The 20,558-nt window shown below is 44.4% G+C and overlaps 1 protein-coding gene across 2 annotated transcripts in view; it reads right to left on the bottom strand.

The window, feature by feature from the left end:
* MTMR3 (myotubularin related protein 3) overlaps positions 1 to 20,558 on the bottom strand; it is a 63,139-nt gene that overhangs the window by 13,370 nt on the left and 29,211 nt on the right. Inside the window, exons 5-18 of one of the 2 annotated variants that reach the window (XM_077297027.1) lie at positions 19,154 to 19,270; positions 18,245 to 18,327; positions 17,985 to 18,151; positions 13,898 to 13,994; positions 12,381 to 12,494; positions 10,464 to 10,669; positions 10,258 to 10,383; positions 7,867 to 7,978; positions 7,553 to 7,748; positions 6,720 to 6,905; positions 5,852 to 6,022; positions 5,588 to 5,733; positions 3,907 to 5,188; positions 2,219 to 2,329 (exon numbers count right to left, since the gene is read on the bottom strand). In XM_077297027.1, coding sequence (XP_077153142.1) covers positions 2,219 to 2,329; positions 3,907 to 5,188; positions 5,588 to 5,733; positions 5,852 to 6,022; positions 6,720 to 6,905; positions 7,553 to 7,748; positions 7,867 to 7,978; positions 10,258 to 10,383; positions 10,464 to 10,669; positions 12,381 to 12,494; positions 13,898 to 13,994; positions 17,985 to 18,151; positions 18,245 to 18,327; positions 19,154 to 19,270 — 3,114 coding nt within the window. The remainder of the gene's footprint in view (positions 1 to 2,218; positions 2,330 to 3,906; positions 5,189 to 5,587; positions 5,734 to 5,851; positions 6,023 to 6,719; positions 6,906 to 7,552; positions 7,749 to 7,866; positions 7,979 to 10,257; positions 10,384 to 10,463; positions 10,670 to 12,380; positions 12,495 to 13,897; positions 13,995 to 17,984; positions 18,152 to 18,244; positions 18,328 to 19,153; positions 19,271 to 20,558) is intronic. The other variant, XM_077297037.1, reaches the window with a different exon arrangement.

Raw genomic sequence — 20,558 nt, 5'->3', positions numbered from 1 at the left:
AGGTGTCAGAACAGCAGAACCCCCCCCCCCCCATAAGCGCCCATTTTACAAATTACACCCCCAAATGAATTCATCTAGGGATGCAGTGATCATATTGACACCAGTGTCACAGAATTTTATACCATTGTAAGGGGGGGGGAAAAAAAAAAAAAAATGTTTTTGCCTCAGATTTTACATTTTCACACTGGGAAATGGGTAGAAATTGCACCAAAATTTGTCCCACAATTTCTGCTGAATGTAGAAATACCCCATATGTGGCTGTACAGTACTGCTTAGTCAGAGAGACTTGCCGGGACGGCGGCCATTTGCCTTTTGGAGAAGAGATTTTCCTATAACAGTTTGCGGGATCCATATACAGAGCCCCCAAGTGCTAGAAGAGCAGAATTCCCCTCAAGTGACCCTCCCTTTGGGGATTTATCTACAGATGTAGTGACGATTTTGACTCCATGGGTGTTTTCCAGAAACAAGCTGCAGTGGATGTTGAGTGAAAATTGCGAACTGCTGTTGTAGTGACCAGTACATTGTGCCCAGCTCATGCTTCTGGAGACATGCACCTGTAAATTTGGCATTCCTATAGCGCCGAGAGCCTGCCTAACATGTGGACGCTAAAATGTGGTTTAGGCACACTGTGGGGCATTTAGAAGTGCAGATGACGCTGAATTTCTTATGGGGAGCAAGGACCAATTTACTGGTAGAACAAAGAATCTGGAAAAGCTAAAGTAGAAGCTCCTATATTTCCATTGACTGCTGACAGACCTGAATGGGGGCTTTTTTTTGCCGATTTTAGAAAGAAAAAAAAGTGCATGAGATTTCTAAAATCTCAGCTTTTGCTGGTACTGTAAAATGCAGCATAAAATTTGCATAAAGCAGCAAAAAACATGTGAACATAGTAAGGCTGTCAGTGTGCACACCACACACTGTAGAGCAGGCTGCCACTTACTGCTCAGCATGCGGAGGAGTGATTACAGCATGCTCACTAGTGACAGGGCCATGCAGGAGGCTGTAATGGTCACCAGCTAACTGGAAGCGAGCAGCTACTGGGAGGATATAGTTGGTTTTCTCCATGTAGCTGCTGCTCCAGTAGAGCAGCCAGGTTTTTAATACAAATCCTGCAGGATGTTGCAACACCACAGAACCTAGCTCCTGAATACTTCTAATGAAATTGAGCTATTTAGCTTTGTATGGAGGCACAGAGTTGTGATATCACCTGTCTAATTCCACAGCAGCAATACTGGCCTTTTTATTTATATAAAAAAAATTTTTTTATATGAATTCTGACTTTAGATTTGGCCATTTAGCCAGTGAATTCCATTTGTTCTTTTACAAAATTATGACCCATGCTTTGACTGCTCATCTAGCTTAGGACTGCATGGCAAGCTCCAAGTATCCAATAGGGTCACATTTGCTAAAGATGGCAACATACAATTACAATTGGTCTCCAGGGCCATTTTTTCAGTAGACTGCAAAATAAGAATTTGTTTCCTTTAGGTTTTCAATGGCAAGCAGCTCAACTCTAAAGTGAACTTTAATCCCTCCCGCATGTCCACGGTCATGTGGAAAGTGGTACTCCTATGCATAGGGGCTTTATACAGATTTTCCAGCAGGACAATAGCTTACTACACAATGTAGATTGGTATACTGAGCCCTCACACGCTTTTCCCACAAGGATTACATTAATGACTTTGTACCAATATCCTAACAGTTGCCAAGATTTTCCAGGTGCTACTTCTCTAGTAGCAATATAGCTGGGAGCTGTAGTTTAAGGGTATGTGCACACGTTGCGGATTTTGCTGCGGATCCGCAGCGGTTTCCCATGCATTTACAGTACCATGTAATGCTATGGGAAATGAAATCCGCAGTGCACATGCTGCGGAAAAAACCACACGGAAACGCAGCGGTTTATTTTCTGCAGCATGTCAATTCTTTTGTGCGGAATCCAAAGCGGTTTTTCACCTGCTCCAATAGGAAAATGCAGGTGAAAAACCGCAGCGGAAACCGCGATAAATCCGCAGTAAAAAAAATGCAGCAGTTTTACACTGCGGATTTATCAAAACCGCTGCGGAAAATTCCGCAATGGAATCCGCAGCGTGTGCGCATGGCCTAAGACACTGCTGCGCCCATGTTAGACAGAAGCACATTGTATATAATTAGTGTGGGGGGCAACGCTGTGATGTCACTTGTCAGCGTTTACCACTGGTGACAATCCATGATGCTGTACCTCTGTGTCCCGTTTGTCCACCTGCTCCCAGCTAGCTTCAGAGAAGAGCTCTGTACTGCAGCCTGACAAACAGCTAGGATCTCTGTTGCTTTCAGAGTCAGGAATTGAGGTCTGTAAAGAGTAACATTTATATACAATATAACTGTTAACAGCCATCAATTGCCAGTCACCAATTTCAGTGCAGAAATAGACCAAGAATTCAGTCATTTACTTGTATGGCAATTTTTTTTTTTTTTTTTTTTTTTAAACAAGGCATATGAAATACGGCATGTTACACCAGGGTCTCAAACACGCAGCCCACGGGCCACATGCAGTTGCCAATATTGACTTGAGGACTCTCATCTCCAACCTGGACGAACCATTTAATTATAAAATGAAGCCCTGTAGCATGCCAATCCCAACAGCATGTAATATCCTCACTGTCAGGTGACCGCTCTGCAGCTTCCAACAGTCAACACATGGCCGCGTCACTCATGCGATTTTCATACTTACGTTCATGTAACGAGCTTCTCTTCCTGCTTGTTTTTCACTGAATGTCGAATTAAGAAGAGCAGCTCATCAGCACGTGACTAAGTTCTTGCCCCGGGTGCCAGAAAACCTAGATACACCCCTGCTGTTATACACTAGCATGCAGATGTCAACTGCTGGGCTCTGATTGGCCGGCGGCATGCATTGGTATTCTTGTGCAGAGTCTCTGCGGCAATACATTTCAATTGAAAGCGCATCCAAGGGCACATTCTACCAAAATAAAGTGCTGCTGGCATAAAATTGTCACTTTGTCCTATAAAGAATGGGGCTCCCCCAAATTCACATTTTTCTTCTATATGCAGCTCATATACCCAGCTGAGTTTGAGACCCCTGTGTTACACAATAAAACAATTGCCAAACTGACTTTATCCACATGCAGCTTTTGGCTGCCTTAGCCATTGACAGCTAGTCATCACATATGCCAGGGCCATAGTCAAACTGGCAACTTAAAGGGAACCTGTCACCCCCCTCAGGCATTTGTAACTAAAAGAGCCTCCTTGTGCAGAACTAATGCTGCATTCTGACAAGGTGGCTTTTAGTTCTTGTTCCTGGCACTGCTAAAATAGTTTTTTAAAATTTGTCCCCGATACCTTGAAATCGCCACAGGGCAGGTCTTTCCCCCTAATCCAGATGCCTCACAGCCGTCACTCATGGCCTCTGTGCACCGCCTCCTCTTCCTTCATTAGCGTTCCTAGCACCTGCGCTGTTTTTTTTTGGGGGGGGGGGCATGCGCAGTTGCGTTGCCCTTCGAACTTACAGTGCAGGTGCCGGGGACGATGATGAAGGAAGAGGAGGAGGCGCCCAGAGGCCTGATGGCTGTGAGGCGTCTGGATTTGGGAATGGGGGGGGGGGGGGGGACCTGCCCCCGTGGTGATTTCAAGGTATGGGGAGCAAATTAAAAAAAAAAAAAAAAAAAAAAAATTTTCAACAGGGCCAGAAACAAGAACTAAAAGCCACCTTGTCAGAATGCAGCAATAGTGCTGCACAAGGTGGCTTTTTTTAGTTACAAATGCCTGAGGGAGGTGACGGGCTTCCTTTAAGATAAGACGCATGGCATTCAAAGCAAAATGGTATCCTACTGAACCATATTATCAGTTCCCTTGCCATATACTTTCATAAATCAGGTTAGAGTCCATTAGTTTGTGGTTATTGGAACTTACCACCTCATCTGTAAAGTCCCCATTGAAACGCAAGGAGTCAATTTGTAAATGGCTTTCAAGCCGACAACGTAGCTCTTGCACTTGCTTCTTTAAAGTTTCCACCTCCTGCTGGTGACCACTTTCCATTTGCCTCAATCTCTGCTGGATTGCATCTACATATAAAGGCATCCCATCATCATCCAGGTGATTGCGGGCTGGTTGCTCTGGAGTACTCCCAATCCGGTGTCTCCCACAACTATGCAAAGGGCACTTGTGTGGGAAGTTTCTGAGGTGCACCTGGGGGTTGTTTGAACTAGAGTTCTGCCTTGAGAGCTTGCCCTGATTGTCCACACTAAGACATGGTCCATCAACAACAGGAGGGGAAGATTGGTCCCTATTACACACATTTTGCAAGTTGCATTCAGTGGGGGGAAAGGCACTATGATTACAGGGATGAGAAGAATGAGTCCTTTCATCATGGTTTTGCAACCCCTTCAAGCCCATCATAATTATGCCTTCATCAGACACCGGTTCAGTTTTCAATGAAAGTTCAGTTGCTGCTGTCACATGGTCTAGCTTGCATGGCCATGAAGTTGAAATATCATCTACCAGAGTTTCTGTGGAGCTTTCAAGGACATGGGGCAATAGCAAATTCTGTGAAAAATCAGAACTTGGGCAGCTTAGATTTTCTTCTTTTAATAAGTCTGAATCTTGGCTTTCACTTTCCTCTGGATCAGAAGACTGCTCTCCAACAACCTGACTGTCTTGTCCCTCACACAGCAGAGCAACCGTCTCCATTTCAGACTGGCTACAAATACTAGTTTCACAAGGCAGTTGGTCAGAGTCTGTACATTGTCCACCAGTGAGGTTAGCGGTTTCCCCATCGCCCTTTCCTGGGTTGTCCTCAGTCTTTGATGCACCATTACTAGAAGAGTCCTTATCCTCTGCTACTGTCTTTTCAGAGTCCTGACATTTCTCAGTTTGTTCAACCTTAGCCGCCTCCTCTATATTCACAAGCTTTCCATTTGGTTCCTCTCCGCCCCCCTCCTCAATGCTGGCTTCTTGTAATATATTTTCCATTTGTCCTTCCCCAACACCAGCAGCCATGGAGAGCTGTGCCCCCAGCAGTAGTCTCTCTGCCTCTTGGCACTCTTCTGCAGAATTTGCTATTCCATTCAATTCCAAAGAACGCCGATGCTCCTGCCACTCGTTTATACTGGGGTCACTGCTGCGCCTGTTTACACAGGGGACAGTTATATCACAGGCAGTCGGGAGGTCATCGTATGATCGGGTCTTGTGTAACCTAAGAGAAAAAAAAAAATATAAATAAAGCTTGTAATTGATTCATACAAGCCTGCACTATATACTTTACATTTTTAATTATAACATTGACGTTTTCATTATTTTCCCAACTGGATTTCACAAGACGGTAGTCCTGTCAATTTCCGGTTTACACAGGCAGACCAAAGTAAATTTTGCACTGAGCACTGCCTAGACTGCCATGGTTCTCAGCTGTGCAAATTTTATTTACACAGGACGATGTGCTGCCCGAGAACTTTGCCATTGCACAAAAGATAGTTTGTTCATCAGGTGATTGGCAGCCATTTTATACTGCAAAATAATTGTAGAAAGTGTGACTGATTAATCTCTTAAAGGGATTAAAGAGGGTTTAATCAAATTCACATATATTTCAAAGTCTCACCTGCATAGAGGTGGTTCCTCTGCAGCAGGCCCAGGCGTTGGGTATGGGGTACAGGATTCTTCACTGGGTGTGGATGGGGACGAGCCAGGGAGGTAGACGGCACTCCACAACATTAGATTGCGAACGTGGCACACGGGATACAGCACCTGTAACATATGCAGGAACAGAAAAGCTGTACATCAGATACACTTCTCATTATATAAATGCACAAGTGTCCACAGGATATTTCACAGGGATTTGGATTTCTAATGTAAGGCTACTTACAGTTTCTGATTGACAGGAATACAGCAAGTTCTTAAAGGAACGATTGCCAGCCCTTAAAAGTGACCAAACTGAGCATGTCCGCTCTTGGATATGTTTTTCACATCTTTCCTTGGCATTATTACAAAGAAAGGTACCGAACAGACATGAGTAAGTGTGCTGCACCAATTTCACCTATAACAACAACAAATAGGTTTTAGAAGATAAGAGACAACTGAAGGTCAGATTGTGATACTATTACTGATAAGTAAAAGGTGTACATGATCAGAACAATGGTCACTTCAAATATAGACATCTCGTTTAATGACAGATTAATCAAATGTCTGAAGAATAACCCAAGTCAGTGAGTGCCATTACTAAATATATAAATAAGTGTTCAGCCTGATTAGCGTAGAGAGTCTAAGCCACTATTCCGCTCACCGATGTGATTGAAAGGAATTCTTTTTAACAGATGTGGCAAGGATGCAATTTACAGGTTCTCCTCCTGCATTTGTAGGAACAGCTTTCCTTACAAGCTGCATAGCCATTATCAAAACAGCAGAAACTGGAGGAGCCTGGGACCAGACCTGTTCAGCAGCCTACTTCACATGAGAAAGCTCATTCAATCAAAGTATGCCGACTGATCACAAGCCCCATCATCAACTAAAGAATAGGAACGCTGTGAAGACTGAGGTGGTCAATACTAAAAAGTACAGGAGGAGAATCAACACATTTATAAAAGAAATTGTCCAACCCCTTTAAAATGAGCCTTTAACATATCTAGCAGCAGATTGTTTATAGGCATTTTACTACATCACATAAGACACAGAATAGACTAGATACAACATGTTATAAAGGAAGCCATTATGGTCGATCATTAATCACCACTTACCAGAAAAGCTTCATTGAACTCAAACGAACAAGGGAACTGTCTCTGTAACTGGTGAACGCAGTCCAGCCACTGCAAGAACACCGGGCAGCGCTCATTCAGATCTTCAGAGTTCTCTCCATGGCCACAGCGATCAGCAAACTTGTGTCCAAAGTCCAACCACTCAGTCTCCACCAACACTTGGAAACCCTAAAGATTGTGGCAAGGGTAAAAAAAATTATGGCATGATGTGTTGCACACTGTCATCTTACATATACATAATATCTAGGATATTAAGGATTATGCTGAATTATTTTTATTCCAGGGAGACAAGTTATACTATGTGCACACGTTCAGGAATGTCTGCAGAATTTTCCTGAGCAAAACCGGACTCCCTGCGCAGGAAATCCACTCGCGTTTCAGGATTTTTTGCAGTTTTTTGTCTCCAGAGCGTCCCAATGCAATAATATAGCAAATTCGCCAAAAAAATTAATAAATAAAAAAAAAAAAAAAAAAGGAACATGCTGCATTTTTCTTCTTCTTCACAGGAAAAAAAAAAAATGAAGCATGTGCACAAAAGTTGCAGAATGCATTATGTAAGCGTTTTTTTTGCAGCAGAAAACCGCCAAAAAAACACAAAAAAAAAACGCAAGAAGTACTGAACGTGTGCACATAGCCTTACAGTTCACATTACATTCATGTCACATTAATACCATTTATGTGAAAGGGGCGATCTGGGATTAGCATGTAGAATTATCTTCTACAGTATATTCTATGATGGACACCTGTCTGGAAATTTGTTTGGGTTTTAACAGCAGTACTGAGGAGTAAGCGATAGGGTCAGTGACAAAGCATACCTCAATGCTCCTGTAGTAAGGGTCCAAAAGGAGTTTGGAGAGAGCAACAATCTGTGGAGTGCGGTCCCATCCGTCCGAGCAGTGCACAAGAACCGGTCGCTGATCACGATCCAAAGCGTGCACAACCAGAGAAGAGGACTTCAGCAGCATAGAGAGGTGCTGCAGCCACTTTGTTCCCTCCAGGGCAGACAGCCAACTGAGGAAGAGAAAAACCTGCTTTTACCACACACTGGCTGTTAACTTGTAGTCAGATCTGCTTGAAGACCGCAAGGAAGAGAAGCAGCCAAATCTGAAGTTTGGCAAAAATCACTTACTTGGCTGGGTCTGGCATCTGAGTGCATAGCAGTCGTAGAGACTGGAAACTCTTGCGAATGGAGTGTATGTTAGCCATTCCCATAAACACCACCTCACAGTTGGGGTAATACTCTAAAGAAAAGAGCACAAGTTCTACTTACAAGGATATTTGCACAAAGTCCTAAAGTAAAGACTGCGTGAAATCTCACAAGCTTGAGGATTTGGAGTTTTTGTTCCAAAATCCTTCAGAAAAAAAAAAAAACAGTGCACAACTTTAGTGGATAAAGGTTCAACCATTTTTAAACACCCCCAAAAAACAACTTTCAGTTGCAGAGGTCATGCCCAATGACTGCATAAATGAACGCAATACTGCGACACTTGTCAGCTGGCATTTGCAGACATCTACAGGAAACATCCAATACTACAAACTTCAGGCTAACAAGCCATCTCCGCATAGATCTTGCCAGATGTCTGGCATGGATACAACAGCTGTTCAGTCTGTAAAGACTCATGCCTGCAGCTTTACTACCCAGTTTTCTTTAGGGAGTCAAAAAGCAGCAAACGGTCTAATTTATTAAGCTTTATAATTATTAGTGTGGGGGTCTCCAGTTAAAAGAAATCTGTCAGGGGTATTAAACGTGTTTGGAGCAGCAAACATTCCCAGGTGCACGGACATGGAGGCCGCATCACTAGTTGTCTCCGTGCTTAGGGTCCCAGACACCCATCGAGGTTTCAGCTGCCCTCCAATATGTGTTAAGCGCAGTCAGTTTTAAGGGTTCAAAACTAATGCCAGTCCATTTAAAAATTTACTGGTTGATCTACCCAGTCCTCACTATACCAGTTTTAAAAGAACAAATAAGGAATCCCAGACAAAATAATTCTAGAGAAATTGGGTGACCCTTTATAAGCCAATAGATAACCAGAATACAAAAAAACATTTTTAGGCTCAGGTGCTTTCCAAGCATCTTGGGAGTGCTCAAGTAATATGTTAAAGCGAACCTGTCACCCCCAAAATTGATGGTGAGGTAAGCTCACAGTCATCAGGGGCTTATCTACAGCATTCTGTAATGCTGTAGATAAGCCGCCGATGTTACCTGAAAGAGGAGAAAAAGACGTTAGATTATACTCACCCAGGGGCGGTCCCGCTCCGATGGGCGTCTCAGGTCCGGTATAGCGCCTCCTATCTTCATTCCATGACGTCCTCTTCTTGTCTCCGCGCCGCTGCTCCGGCGCAGGCGTACTTTGCCTGCCCTGTTGAGGGCAGAGCAAAGTACTGCAGTGCGCAGGCGCCGGTAAGGTCAGAGAGGCCCGGCTCCTGCGCACTGCAGTACTTTGCTCTGCCCTCAACAGGGCAGACAAAGTACGCCTGCGCCGAAGCGTGGAGACCACAAGAGGACGTCATGGAATGAAGATAGGAGGCGCCGGAGCGGACCTGAGACGCCCATTTGACCGCGGACCAGCAGCGGGACCGCCCAGGTGAGTATAATCTAACCTCTTTTTCTCCTTTTTCAGGTAGCATCGGCGGCTTATCTACAGCATTACAGAATGCTGTAGATAAGCCCCTGATGACGGTGAGCTTACCTCACCATCGATTTTGGGGGTGACAGGTTCCCTTTAAGAGTCCCAGCGATTCCATGCTTTTCCCAGCTATTAGGCAATCCCTGCATGTGTTGTGGCTGAGTACATGCAGCTGCGGGGACTCGCAATACTCAAGCACTTCTGATGATGCTGGCCCACCACCATTTATATGCAAAGCCTCCCTTTGTTAGAGGGAACCCGTCAACAGAAAGAAAAAAAAAAAAAAAAAAAAAAAGCCATTTACCTGCATATATGGGGTTAATCTGAAGGTCAATAGCATTATTAAACTGCCCACTGCAGGGTGAAAGTGAACTTTACCCCCACAGTGTTTCAGGTCAGCATGCCATCCTTGGTACAATCAGTTTTCTCTGCTGCAGATCTAGTAGTGCTCAGAATGCCGATCACTATATAGCCCTGCCGACAACCCTGATTGCTTTCTGCATACTGTATGTTGTCACTGCCAAAGAGTCAGTGGTGGGGTAGGGTTACACAGCAGGAAGACTAGTTTGATTGTGATTCCTAGTCTTGTACTGATCCGATTTTATTAAAACAGCATCATTACTGGGATCAGGTTCTCAGCCCCTACAACATGCTGCTCCCAAATTACACTGCAAAAACCTTCTGATTGATTCCCTTTAAGAAAGTGGGAGCCGCTGACGACTTAAGATTATATATTGTTATGGGCGTTTCAGGAAACATTACAAATGTCTAGTCTCCAGAAATTGTGCAGGTTATCTATACCTTCCCACTCTTGTAGGGATATACATTTAAAGTTTAGAACTGGTACCTAGGAAACAAAGTAGCAATTTACGCAAAACCATTACAAAACTCACCAGGACATTCACAGCCTCCACCTTTGGCGCGGTTAGCGACTGCTGCAGCATAGGAGCGTGCATCAAGAATCAACAGCTTTTGTGGTTGGTTCTCCGGAAACGGGGGTGCATTAGACAAAGAAGAATCTGAGGGTACATTAAGACACTTCACTAGTCTAGCCATTAAAATTGTCAACGCAGACTTCCCTTCCAATATTACTACTTACCAAAATCAATATCTGTAAGTACTCCATTAATATGGTTACGGGAACATGAGCCGTTGGCCATCTTGCCTGAACTGCTTCTACTGCTGTCAATTGCACAAGCCTTGGCTATGGATTGTACAAGGTTCTCGTCGTCTGCGTTCCTCCATCCCCACCAGCTAACCTCCGGCTGCCCACAGCGCGCAACAACGGCTCCATTATTCTGGTGCCTGTAAGAACAGAAAGCAGTAGAGCACCAGCCATGTAACGATCTACTGCAACTTGAGGGCAGGTGGTAAACACCAAGGACCAGAGTCATCATTTCCAACAGTGCATTGCTGTGACTACCTCAATCACCGACTTGAACCTTGTTCCATGGCTTTTTTCGTGACTTGGATTCTATTACATCAATGTGGCTTTTCCAGATTTTAGACACACTTGTCATTATTTTCAGAGACCTGTAACGTTCTCATTTCAGGATCTGGGGCTGTGTGAGGGCTTATTTCTGGCGCCAGAAACTGACATTTTGACTTGTTAGGGTAAACAATGTTTTGATCGCCTCTTATTTCAATATTGTGGCTCAATAAAAAAAAAATAAAAAAAAATAAAAAAAAAAAGGTTATTCTAGAGTTTATTTTTTGTTACAATGTTAACTAATTTTTTTTATTTTGATGGAGCAGACGTTTCTGAACATGGAAATACCAAATGTGTAATTTTAATGGTTTCATTTTTAACGGGGGCGATTTGAAAAAACACAAAACAAAAAAGAAATTACTGTATTTAATAGTCCCCTTAGACTTGAAGTTGCAATCATCCGATCGCCTGTGCAATACATAGTAGTGCATCAGCCTTGCTATGTATAGCAAAAATTTAGATCTATGAACGCCGGCATCCACAAGAGGCTCGTGATGAAAGGCACGGGGGTCTTCAGCAGACCACCAGCTGTCATGACAACCCATAGTTGTGCCATGAATACAGTGACTGGTACACGGGATCAATGACGAGCTTCCTGTCTGAGTGTTTAATGCTGCTGTCCACGATTGTCAGCCATCTGCTGGAAAGCACAGGCTCTGTACAAGCCTGCATGGGGTAGGGAGCCAACATATGACATACCATCTGAGATCCACATGTAGCTGTTAGAGGCACTTTACAGATGATAATATTCGCGATAAAGTGCGGGCTCAGCTTCTGAGCCTGAATCAAGACAGGGACACAGCCATGTACATGAAAGTCATTGATCATGAAGGGGGTTAAACTTCAAGTGCTAGATTTGACAAAATACCATATTTCGTCATAATTGTTCAACACGAAAGTTCAAAAAGTTGCGTTTACACGTCAGCATAAAGACTTCAGCTTTACCGTTAAGGGACGAAGCTAGTGCTGGAGTATTTTAAGAAGTTCCAGGCTACAATGAAGAAAACTAAGATATTTGAAAGGCGTCTCACTACAGATAAGCCCTACAATATAAAAACAATACAACGTGCATTTATACATGTTGGATGTGATATGTGGGGCAGTGTTGCTACTGTATCTGGGAGCAGCACGATGTAGTTGCAGAGGAACAGATTCTAGCTATCACTTGGCAGGCTGCTTGGTACAGGTTTGATAAATTTGCAGTCAGATTTTTGTTTATCTGCTGCAGATCTACAGAGTCCTATATAACCTTGTTCACATTACCGATTGACAGCTTTCCACCTATGCACAGTGTATACAGAGCTCATGAATATGGAGGAGTACAGGCTTACTAGTCCTCTAGTGATTTATGTACTGCTGATAAAACTGTGCTTTTAGCATAGCTACATCAAGTAGCCCAGTAAGGGACAATGCGGGGATCAGGGACTCAGTCTCAGCATTCTGATGCTCTCAGATTAGGTGCCATGTTTTCTTAAACATTAGACGGCCACAGAATTGGGAGCGTTAGTGGCAGTACTATGGGGTTACCTGTACACCACAGCAGGAATACGTTTCCATGAACGAAAACTGGCAACACTCTCCAATTCAGGGTCCGTTATCCATGCTGGAACAATCAGTTCTTGGGGATAGCTTGAACATAGCCTTAGAGGGTAGAGACGTGTGTGTTTTAGAAAAAAAAAATTTCACCACTGGATTATACACCAAAAAAATAAATAAATTAAAAAAAAAAAAAAAGTAGGCCACTGTGTGACAATTTATATACCAACAGAAACGCTAGCAATACCCACGACGAGCCCCTGACTGAAGGGGTTAATCATTTTATTGCAGTTTACAAAATTAAAGCCAATGGATTGCTTATAGTCACCATCTCTAATCTTACCTGAAGTTACAAAAACCATCACTCAGCTACTACAATGGCATATCTATTCTGAGCCTATTGAACCAGGGACCCATTGGATTTTAGTATATTAGACACAAAGTTAGAGCAATTACAGAGACTGATTAAGTCTGTCTTCTGATTACAGTCAGGTAGTTGTGTCATGCCTTAGAGCAGAGGTCCCCAACGTTTGACCTTGAGAGCCACATTCAGCTCAGAGGGTCGCGAGCCACATCCAGCCTTGAGAGAGGGTCGCGAGCCACAATCAGCTCCCACCCAAACCCCCCGCCCTCACAATAATGGTAACCAAAGCTTTTTCACAAAAATCAATCACCCCAAAGCAGTATACAAAGATCCAGGGGTTCCTACAGTACCCCCATTCAGTATTCTCCTATAAAGCACTCCCAAGACACTGTCACATCCAGCTTCACACACCTTCTCTTAAATCATCTTAAAACCCCCAAGACCAGTATATGTGCATCCAGATCTGCTCTTTTGTTCAGGGCTGCTCACAAAATTCACCATTTTCAGATTTGCTCTTCATAACTGTTTGCTTCAAGTGGAGCTAATGCACCAAGCTGACAGACAGCCGCGAGCCACAATTCATGGGACCGCGAGCCACATGTGGCTCCTGAGCTACAGGTTGGGGACCCCTGCCTTAGAGCGAGGATTCACAGAACAAAATACATTAAAGGACTATATGTATGCATGTATCACTAGCGATAGTTGGCACTGATAATCCACACAATGAGATTACTCAAGGGGGCAGGGGGAAAATAGTTATGCCATCAATATTATAGAGTCAAGCATTAGTCAAATCTCAACCACCAAATTCACAGTTTAAAGAGTATTAAAGGGCTATATTGCAGAAGTAAATTACCGAGTAATCCTATTTACAAGGCCGTAAGTGGTGAAACAAATGTAGTGAATGAACAGTGTCAGGGAAACAGGTCATTTGAATACTTTTATCTACAGTAACAGCATATTCTGATATTGCCTTTTATCCTTTAAGTATTAGCTGCCATATTAAAAACGAAACATGGCAAATCTGCTATTAAATACCATCAATCAATAGAATGCCCATAATAAAAGTATACAAATGACTCAATATTTACTACTGGATGCCAAATTAATTATTTGCTCATGTGTTCATATAAATCTTCCATACCTGAATTTCTCATTAATGTTAGAAATTCTCCATGCATTATCCATGTCAAATCCCATCCGTTCCACTTCATTCTTAAAGCGTGAGATGACATGATCACCTAAAGGAAGTGGGGGGGGGGGGGGGAAATAAAAAAATATATATATATATATTATGAGTTGGAGACCGGAGACAAACATGCTGTGTGCAGCACTAAACACTGCAGATGAGAGGATAGGTAATTTTTCCCATCTTATGCCTGGGAGTAGCTGAACTGACACCATCTCTTTAACGCCTTACAGTCAACGTACTGGTACATCATATGCCATCTTCCTTACTGATGCAGCCTCAGTAACAGCCTGTATCTTTGATGGCTGCATTATCCAAGCATCAGCTACCTCTTAGGGTACTGTCACACAGTACCATTTTGATCGCTACGACGGCACGATCCGTGACGTCGCAGCGATCGTATGATTATCGCTCCAGCGTCGTAGACTGCGGTCACACGTTGCAATCACGGCGCTGGAGCGATGCCGAAGTCCCCGGTAACCAGGGTAAACATCGGGTAACTAAGCGCAGGGCCGCGCTTAGTAACCCGATGTTTACCGTGGTTACCAGCGTAAACGTAAAAAAAACAAACAGTACATACTTACATTCCGGTGTCTGTCCCCGGCGTTCTGCTTCTCTCCACTGTGTAAGCGCCATAGCCGGAAAGCAGAGCGGTGACGTCAGACGTCACCGCTGTGCTCGCTTTCCGGCCGGCAGACGCTCACACAGTGGAGAGAAGCTGAGACGCTGGAGGACAGACACCGGAATGTAAGTATGTACTGTTTGTTTTTTTTACGTTTACGCTGGTAACCACGGTAAACATCGGGTTACTAAGCGCGGCCCTGCGCTTAGTTACCCGATGTTTACCCTGGTTACAAGCGAACACATCGCTGGATCGCTGTCACACACAACGATCCAGCGATGTCAGCGGGTGATCAAGCGACGAAAGAAAGTTCCATACGATCTGCTACGACGTACGATTCTCAGCAGGATCCCTGATCGCTGCTGCGTGTCAGACACTGCGATATCGTAACGATATCGCTAGAACGTCACGAATCGTACCGTCGTAGCGATCAAAATGGCACTGTGTGACAGTACCCTTACAGTAGCTGTTGACCTGTTCCATTATACTGTTAATCGTCATAGCAGGATTTACAATGTGTGGCTTTGGGAATGCTGTTCCAATCATTTGGGAGACACAGGTAACCATGGGACGTCCTAAAACAGTCCCAAGGGAGGGAACAGAATATCTTTCTCAAATCAGGTCAGGCAACTGCTGCTTGTAGCACCTTTTTTACCTAGGCTGGCATCAGCCAAAGCGAAGGTACGTACTCTGTAGAAGCTCGCGAAAGTGTGATGGGATGGCCAGGTAGCAGCTTTGCAAATCTGGGTTGAAGAAGCCTGCTGGTGTACAGTCCAGGAAGCCCCAACCAACCAGGTTGAGAGAGCCCTCATTCCCAGAGGGGGGCTGGTCTGTCCTCAACACGATAATCCTCCAGTATAGCCGAATTAATCAAGCAGGCGATGGCAGACTTTGAAGAAGGGAGCCCCTTGCGGTGACCCTCAAGAACGACAAACCTGGCATCAGAACATCTGAAAGGAGCAGTTCTTGTGATGTAACAGTAGAGCGCTGACCAGATCCAGCTTGTGAAGAGACCTTTCAAGAGGATGAACTGAAGATGGGCAGAAAGGAGGCAGGACAATGTCTTCACTGATGTGGAAAGGAGACTACCTTAGCACACTGATCCTCAGACCAGTGTTTTCCTTCCTGATGGAAGACAAGAAACGAAGAGCAACAGGAGAAAGCAGCCAGCTCAGAGATCCTTCTCATGGATGTGATGGCTACCAGAAAAGCAACCTTCCAGGAGAGAAAAGATGTGATGTCTTGAATAGGTTTAAAGGGGAATTGCTGAAGAACACTTAAAAATAGGTTAAGGTTCCACTGTTCTACAGGAGGGAGATACAGCAGTGCCAGGCTAGCCATTCCCTGGAGGAAGCTCTTGACCTGGGGACGGGAAGCCAAATTCCATTGAAACAGAATAGAGCACAGAGATCTGACCCTTGACTGTACCAAGAGACAAATCTGTTAAGAACGGATTCAAGAAAAGCCATGATGGACAGAAGGGGAAAAGAGAGCAGAGTGGTTTTCACACCAACCAAAAGAAAAAAACCACAGCTTTCAATCAGAACTATGATCTCAGCCATGCCGTTAAATTCAGAGACTGAGAATTCTGATGGAAGAGCGGGGACCCTGTGACATTAGGTCTGGACAGTGTGGAAGTCTCCAAGGTAAACCTGCAAGTTGATTGCTTAACTCTGCGTACCAGGCACGTCAGGGGCCATTCTGGAGCCACTAGGGTTACTGGGACTCCCTGCACCTTTATCTTCTTAAAGAGTCTTGGGATCAGTGGCATTGTCACATTAAATGCAAACTAGATGGCCTGCTAGAAGGTCCTGCCAGTGTAGAAGAGGTAGATTTACTGGAATTCAGAGCAATTCACGGGAAGGGAGGCTTCCCAAATGATCCAGCAACCCTGGATTGTGATGAAGACGGACCACTCCCAATCAGAGGAGACTGGTCTCAGTTTTGACAGCTTTCCAGTGGAGGGGAAGGAATGATCTGAGAAGAATGAAACAAGAAATACAGCCTGGACAGAGACTACCTGGTCCTGCATAAGGAGAGCCTTGTCAGCGCTGATCTGTCAGGGCAGGTGCTGCAGAGAGAATCTGGAGCCATGGCTGGAGCTGACAAAGCTGCAGAGACAGAGCGTGGGAGAAGAGAGGGGTGGGCCCAGACTGGGCATGCTGCAAGGACCACGTGACATGAAACAGGTGTTCCAATAGGATAATAGAATGCGGGAGACTTCACGTGCTGATAAGTAGGGACAAGTGGGTTGTGTACTGGCTGGCAAAAAAAGCCATGTTAAGGGCTGTAAAGCACGCACAGACATCATGCAGGAGATGGAGGGGTGTAATGACGGCACTAGGAGAGCCCAGGGGCTAAATTCTACTGAGACAGTGCCTCAGTCATGGCGCATCGGGAGTAGTTGGATACGCCAACTCCGATGCCCCCCTGCTCTGCCAAGAGGAGGGACTGTGCAGAAGGGAACAGTACCTGTTTGAGTTCTGACTCCTTCTCGTTTAAGGACTGCATCAGGAGCCCCATGGTGAGATGGTAGAGGGGCAGGGTCACTGGAAAACAAGGCATCCTCCTAGACTGTGCAGACCTCAAGGATTGAGGGGGTTTACAGGAAGGTTGCTGCAAAGAGTTCTGGGGAATAGGCAAGGACCAACTGCCACAAAACCACACTGAAGCGATAGGGGGTAAGGTCCTGCCTAGCAGACCAGAGTGAATGATGTGGGTGACAGCACATAGTTCTCTCGGTCGCTTGTGTGCAGGAAGCCCGGGTAAGAAATTGCACCCTGTAAGGAAGAACCTGAAAGAAAGGGTAACTTAAAAACCACACAACAGGGTGACCTAAAAAGGAAAAGATAGACCTGGGATCAGATCCAGGTCTGCCTCCTACTGACACCAAGCTAAAACCGACAAGCTTTGTGCCGGTCAGTGGGTGTATGCTGAGTAGCATACACCCATGGTTGTGTGTCCCCCAATGAAGCGATAAAGAAACACGAAATATTGTGTGCATCTGTCCGCACACTGAAACATTGTTGGATTCAGCTTCTTTGCCTGCATAAGGCTGCTCTCCATTGAGGTAGCAAAAACCTTCTGACAGATTCTGTAACTCAATGGGTGTATATAAAAAAAATAAAAAAAACCCCACACAAATACTTCACACAGCTGCTTCACCTGAAAAATGAGTGTCAGAAAAAGTAAAATTGCATTGAAAAACAAACCTTCATACATCTGTCTGATAAAGTAAGATTACGGCTCTTTAAATAAGGCGAGAGAAACTAGAGCACAAGAATAGAAAATTGCCTAGTTGGAAAGGTGATAATGTGCTCCTTTTAGAAATGAGTTGACCATTTGGCCACGCTAAGCAGTGTAGGAAAGGGCAAGTCAGGCTAGCAATCAGTGAAAACCAAGACTAAAATTTATGCTCACCTGGTCGGCATAGGTCTCCATGTTGTTCTTTTTCACTGGCATAAACCTCCATGCACCAAGCATGGTAAGCAAAGGAAAACAGATCTTCTATGCGACTAGGTGGACGCAAGGCAGCGTTGAGACGTTTCTGCCATTCCTGGACCTGTTCAGAGTTGAAAAACTGGCACCTGGGATTGAAGAAGGCTCTTTTAGACATCTATATATATGCATTACAAAAAATGATTAAGAAACCTGATAAATGGTTTTTGCTGCAGCCATACCTAATTACTTTGCAGTCCTTACAGGTCAAATGGAGCTGGAAGGGATCACGGCATTCTACAGATTCTATCAGCTGCAGAGGAACCTACAATAATTTATCAAACCTCACTTACCACATGTATGGCACAAGATAAACACACTTTTACAAAAATATGAGCAGATTATAGAGCCCTAGACTGATCACAGCTTCATTAGGACAAGCCACCATATATAAGCTCTTAGAATGGCATTTTCCTAACTGTATGCAAGCGTTCCAATTTCAGGAATTCCAGCTCAAATTCTAAACAGAGTTTATACATCCTGTGCACGTTAAGTGCTTTATTAGGATGCTAGGAGATCAGATTCCTAGAGGAAAATGGCCAGATCTATGTGCATACTCCCCTGCAATGGTTTGCACACTTAAAACAAAAAGGTGTTAAAAAGGGTAGATTCATCTGATACATAAAACGATCCCTTTATACATACACTGCATTACCAGTTTTGCACCAATGTTGATTTTGAGCATTTATTACCCACCACGGCTGAATTCAGTTGGGCCAATATCTTCTGGAAAAACCCATAGCAATATAACATGCAGTGACAGGTAGTTCTCACTGCATGATATTACCTTGTACTGTAAAGGCAGCACATCATACAGTGCATTAGCTAGCAAGGCAAAAGGAGAGATTAATACGGACGTCTGCACTGCTGTTAATGCAGCACTCATACTTAGGACAAGTTATGTGACGTAATGCATTTACAAGGGAGCTTTTATAGATAATGCAACATCAAAATCCTGAACTACGAATTAACTTACAGTAATTTTATTTTTTTTTTTACTTTAAGTGGCCCAGGGAATGAGGAACCATTTGTTATATTTGCTAAAATCCCTCAGTATGATAATCCCAATGCATGTGCAGTGAAATACTTACATTGATCGAGGACTCCTTAAACTTGATGTTCAGACGATAATTTGAAAGCGAAATGATGGCATCTTCTGCACGACCCACAAATTCTGTGCTCTCTCCATGTAACTCCTGGAAAGGAACCTGAGCAGAGACATTACAAACATGAATCCCATGGGTCTGTATACTATACAGCAGAGACAACAGAAGAGGATCTGGCACCAGGTTACAGCTACTTAATCTGAGCAGCATGATGTAGGGGTAGACACCCCGATTCTAGCGATACGTCACTTACTGGACTGCATGCAGGATATCAGTAGAGGAGTAGTAAACGTACTGCCATGAAGTCCTCCATATCAAAGCTCTGTATAGCCCTGACCCAACCACTTGGCAGCTTTCTGCCTCTGCACAGTGTACACAGAAATCTGCCAAGAAGTGATGGAGGGATGGGGTTATTGCATCATTATAGTAATAGGTAGCATTCAGAGAACTACTAGATCTGCAGCAAATAAATCAGTGGTTTTAATCATACCTGCAGCAAAGTGACATGTTGCTCTATTCAGGGTCTCTGCACCTCCATTATGCTCTCAGATGGGGATGAAAGACTTAAGGTACCTTCACACTAAGCGACGCTGCAGCGATATCGACAACGATGCCGATCGCTGCAGCGTCGCTGTGTGGTCGCTGGAGAGCCGTCACACAGACAGCTCTCCAGCGACCAACTATGCCGAAGTCCCCGGGTAAACATCGGGTTACTAAGCGCAGGGCCGCGCTTAGTAACCCGATGTTTACCCTGGTTACCAGCGTAAAAGTAAAAAAAACAAAAAACAAACAGTACATACTTACATTCCGGTGTCCGTAACGTCCCCCGGCGTCTGCTTCCTGCACTGACTGATTGCCGGCCGTAAGGCACAGCGGAGATGTCACCACTTTGCTCTGCTTTCACTTTACGGCCGGCACTAACAGTCAGTGTGGGAAGCGGACGCCGGGGGACGTGTGACAGACAGCAGAAGGTGAGTATGTACTGTTTTTTTTTTACTTTTACAATGGTAACCAGGGTAAATATCGGGTTACTAAGCGCAGCCCTGCGTTTAGTAACCCGATATTTACCCTGGTTACCATTGTAAAACATCGCTGGCATCGTTGCTTTTGCTGTCAAACACGACGATACACGCCGATCTGACGACCAAATAAAGTTCTGAACTTTCAGCAACGACCAGCGATATCACAGCAGGATCCAGATCGCTGCTGCGTGTCAAACACAACGATATCGCTATCCAGGACGCTGCAACGTCACGGATCACTATCGTTATCGTTGCAAAGTCGTTTAGTGTGAAGGTACCTTTAGAGCCTCTTAAAGGGAATGGAGCTGTCAATGTATTGCAAAAGTAAATGGCTCTAGAAACTCCTGGCTTCCAGATTTCTAGGGAAC

This window comes from Ranitomeya variabilis, chromosome 1, assembly GCF_051348905.1.
Source record: "Ranitomeya variabilis isolate aRanVar5 chromosome 1, aRanVar5.hap1, whole genome shotgun sequence".
Taxonomy (NCBI): domain Eukaryota; kingdom Metazoa; phylum Chordata; class Amphibia; order Anura; family Dendrobatidae; genus Ranitomeya; species Ranitomeya variabilis.
This window is presented reverse-complemented; position numbering and strand designations above follow the sequence as displayed.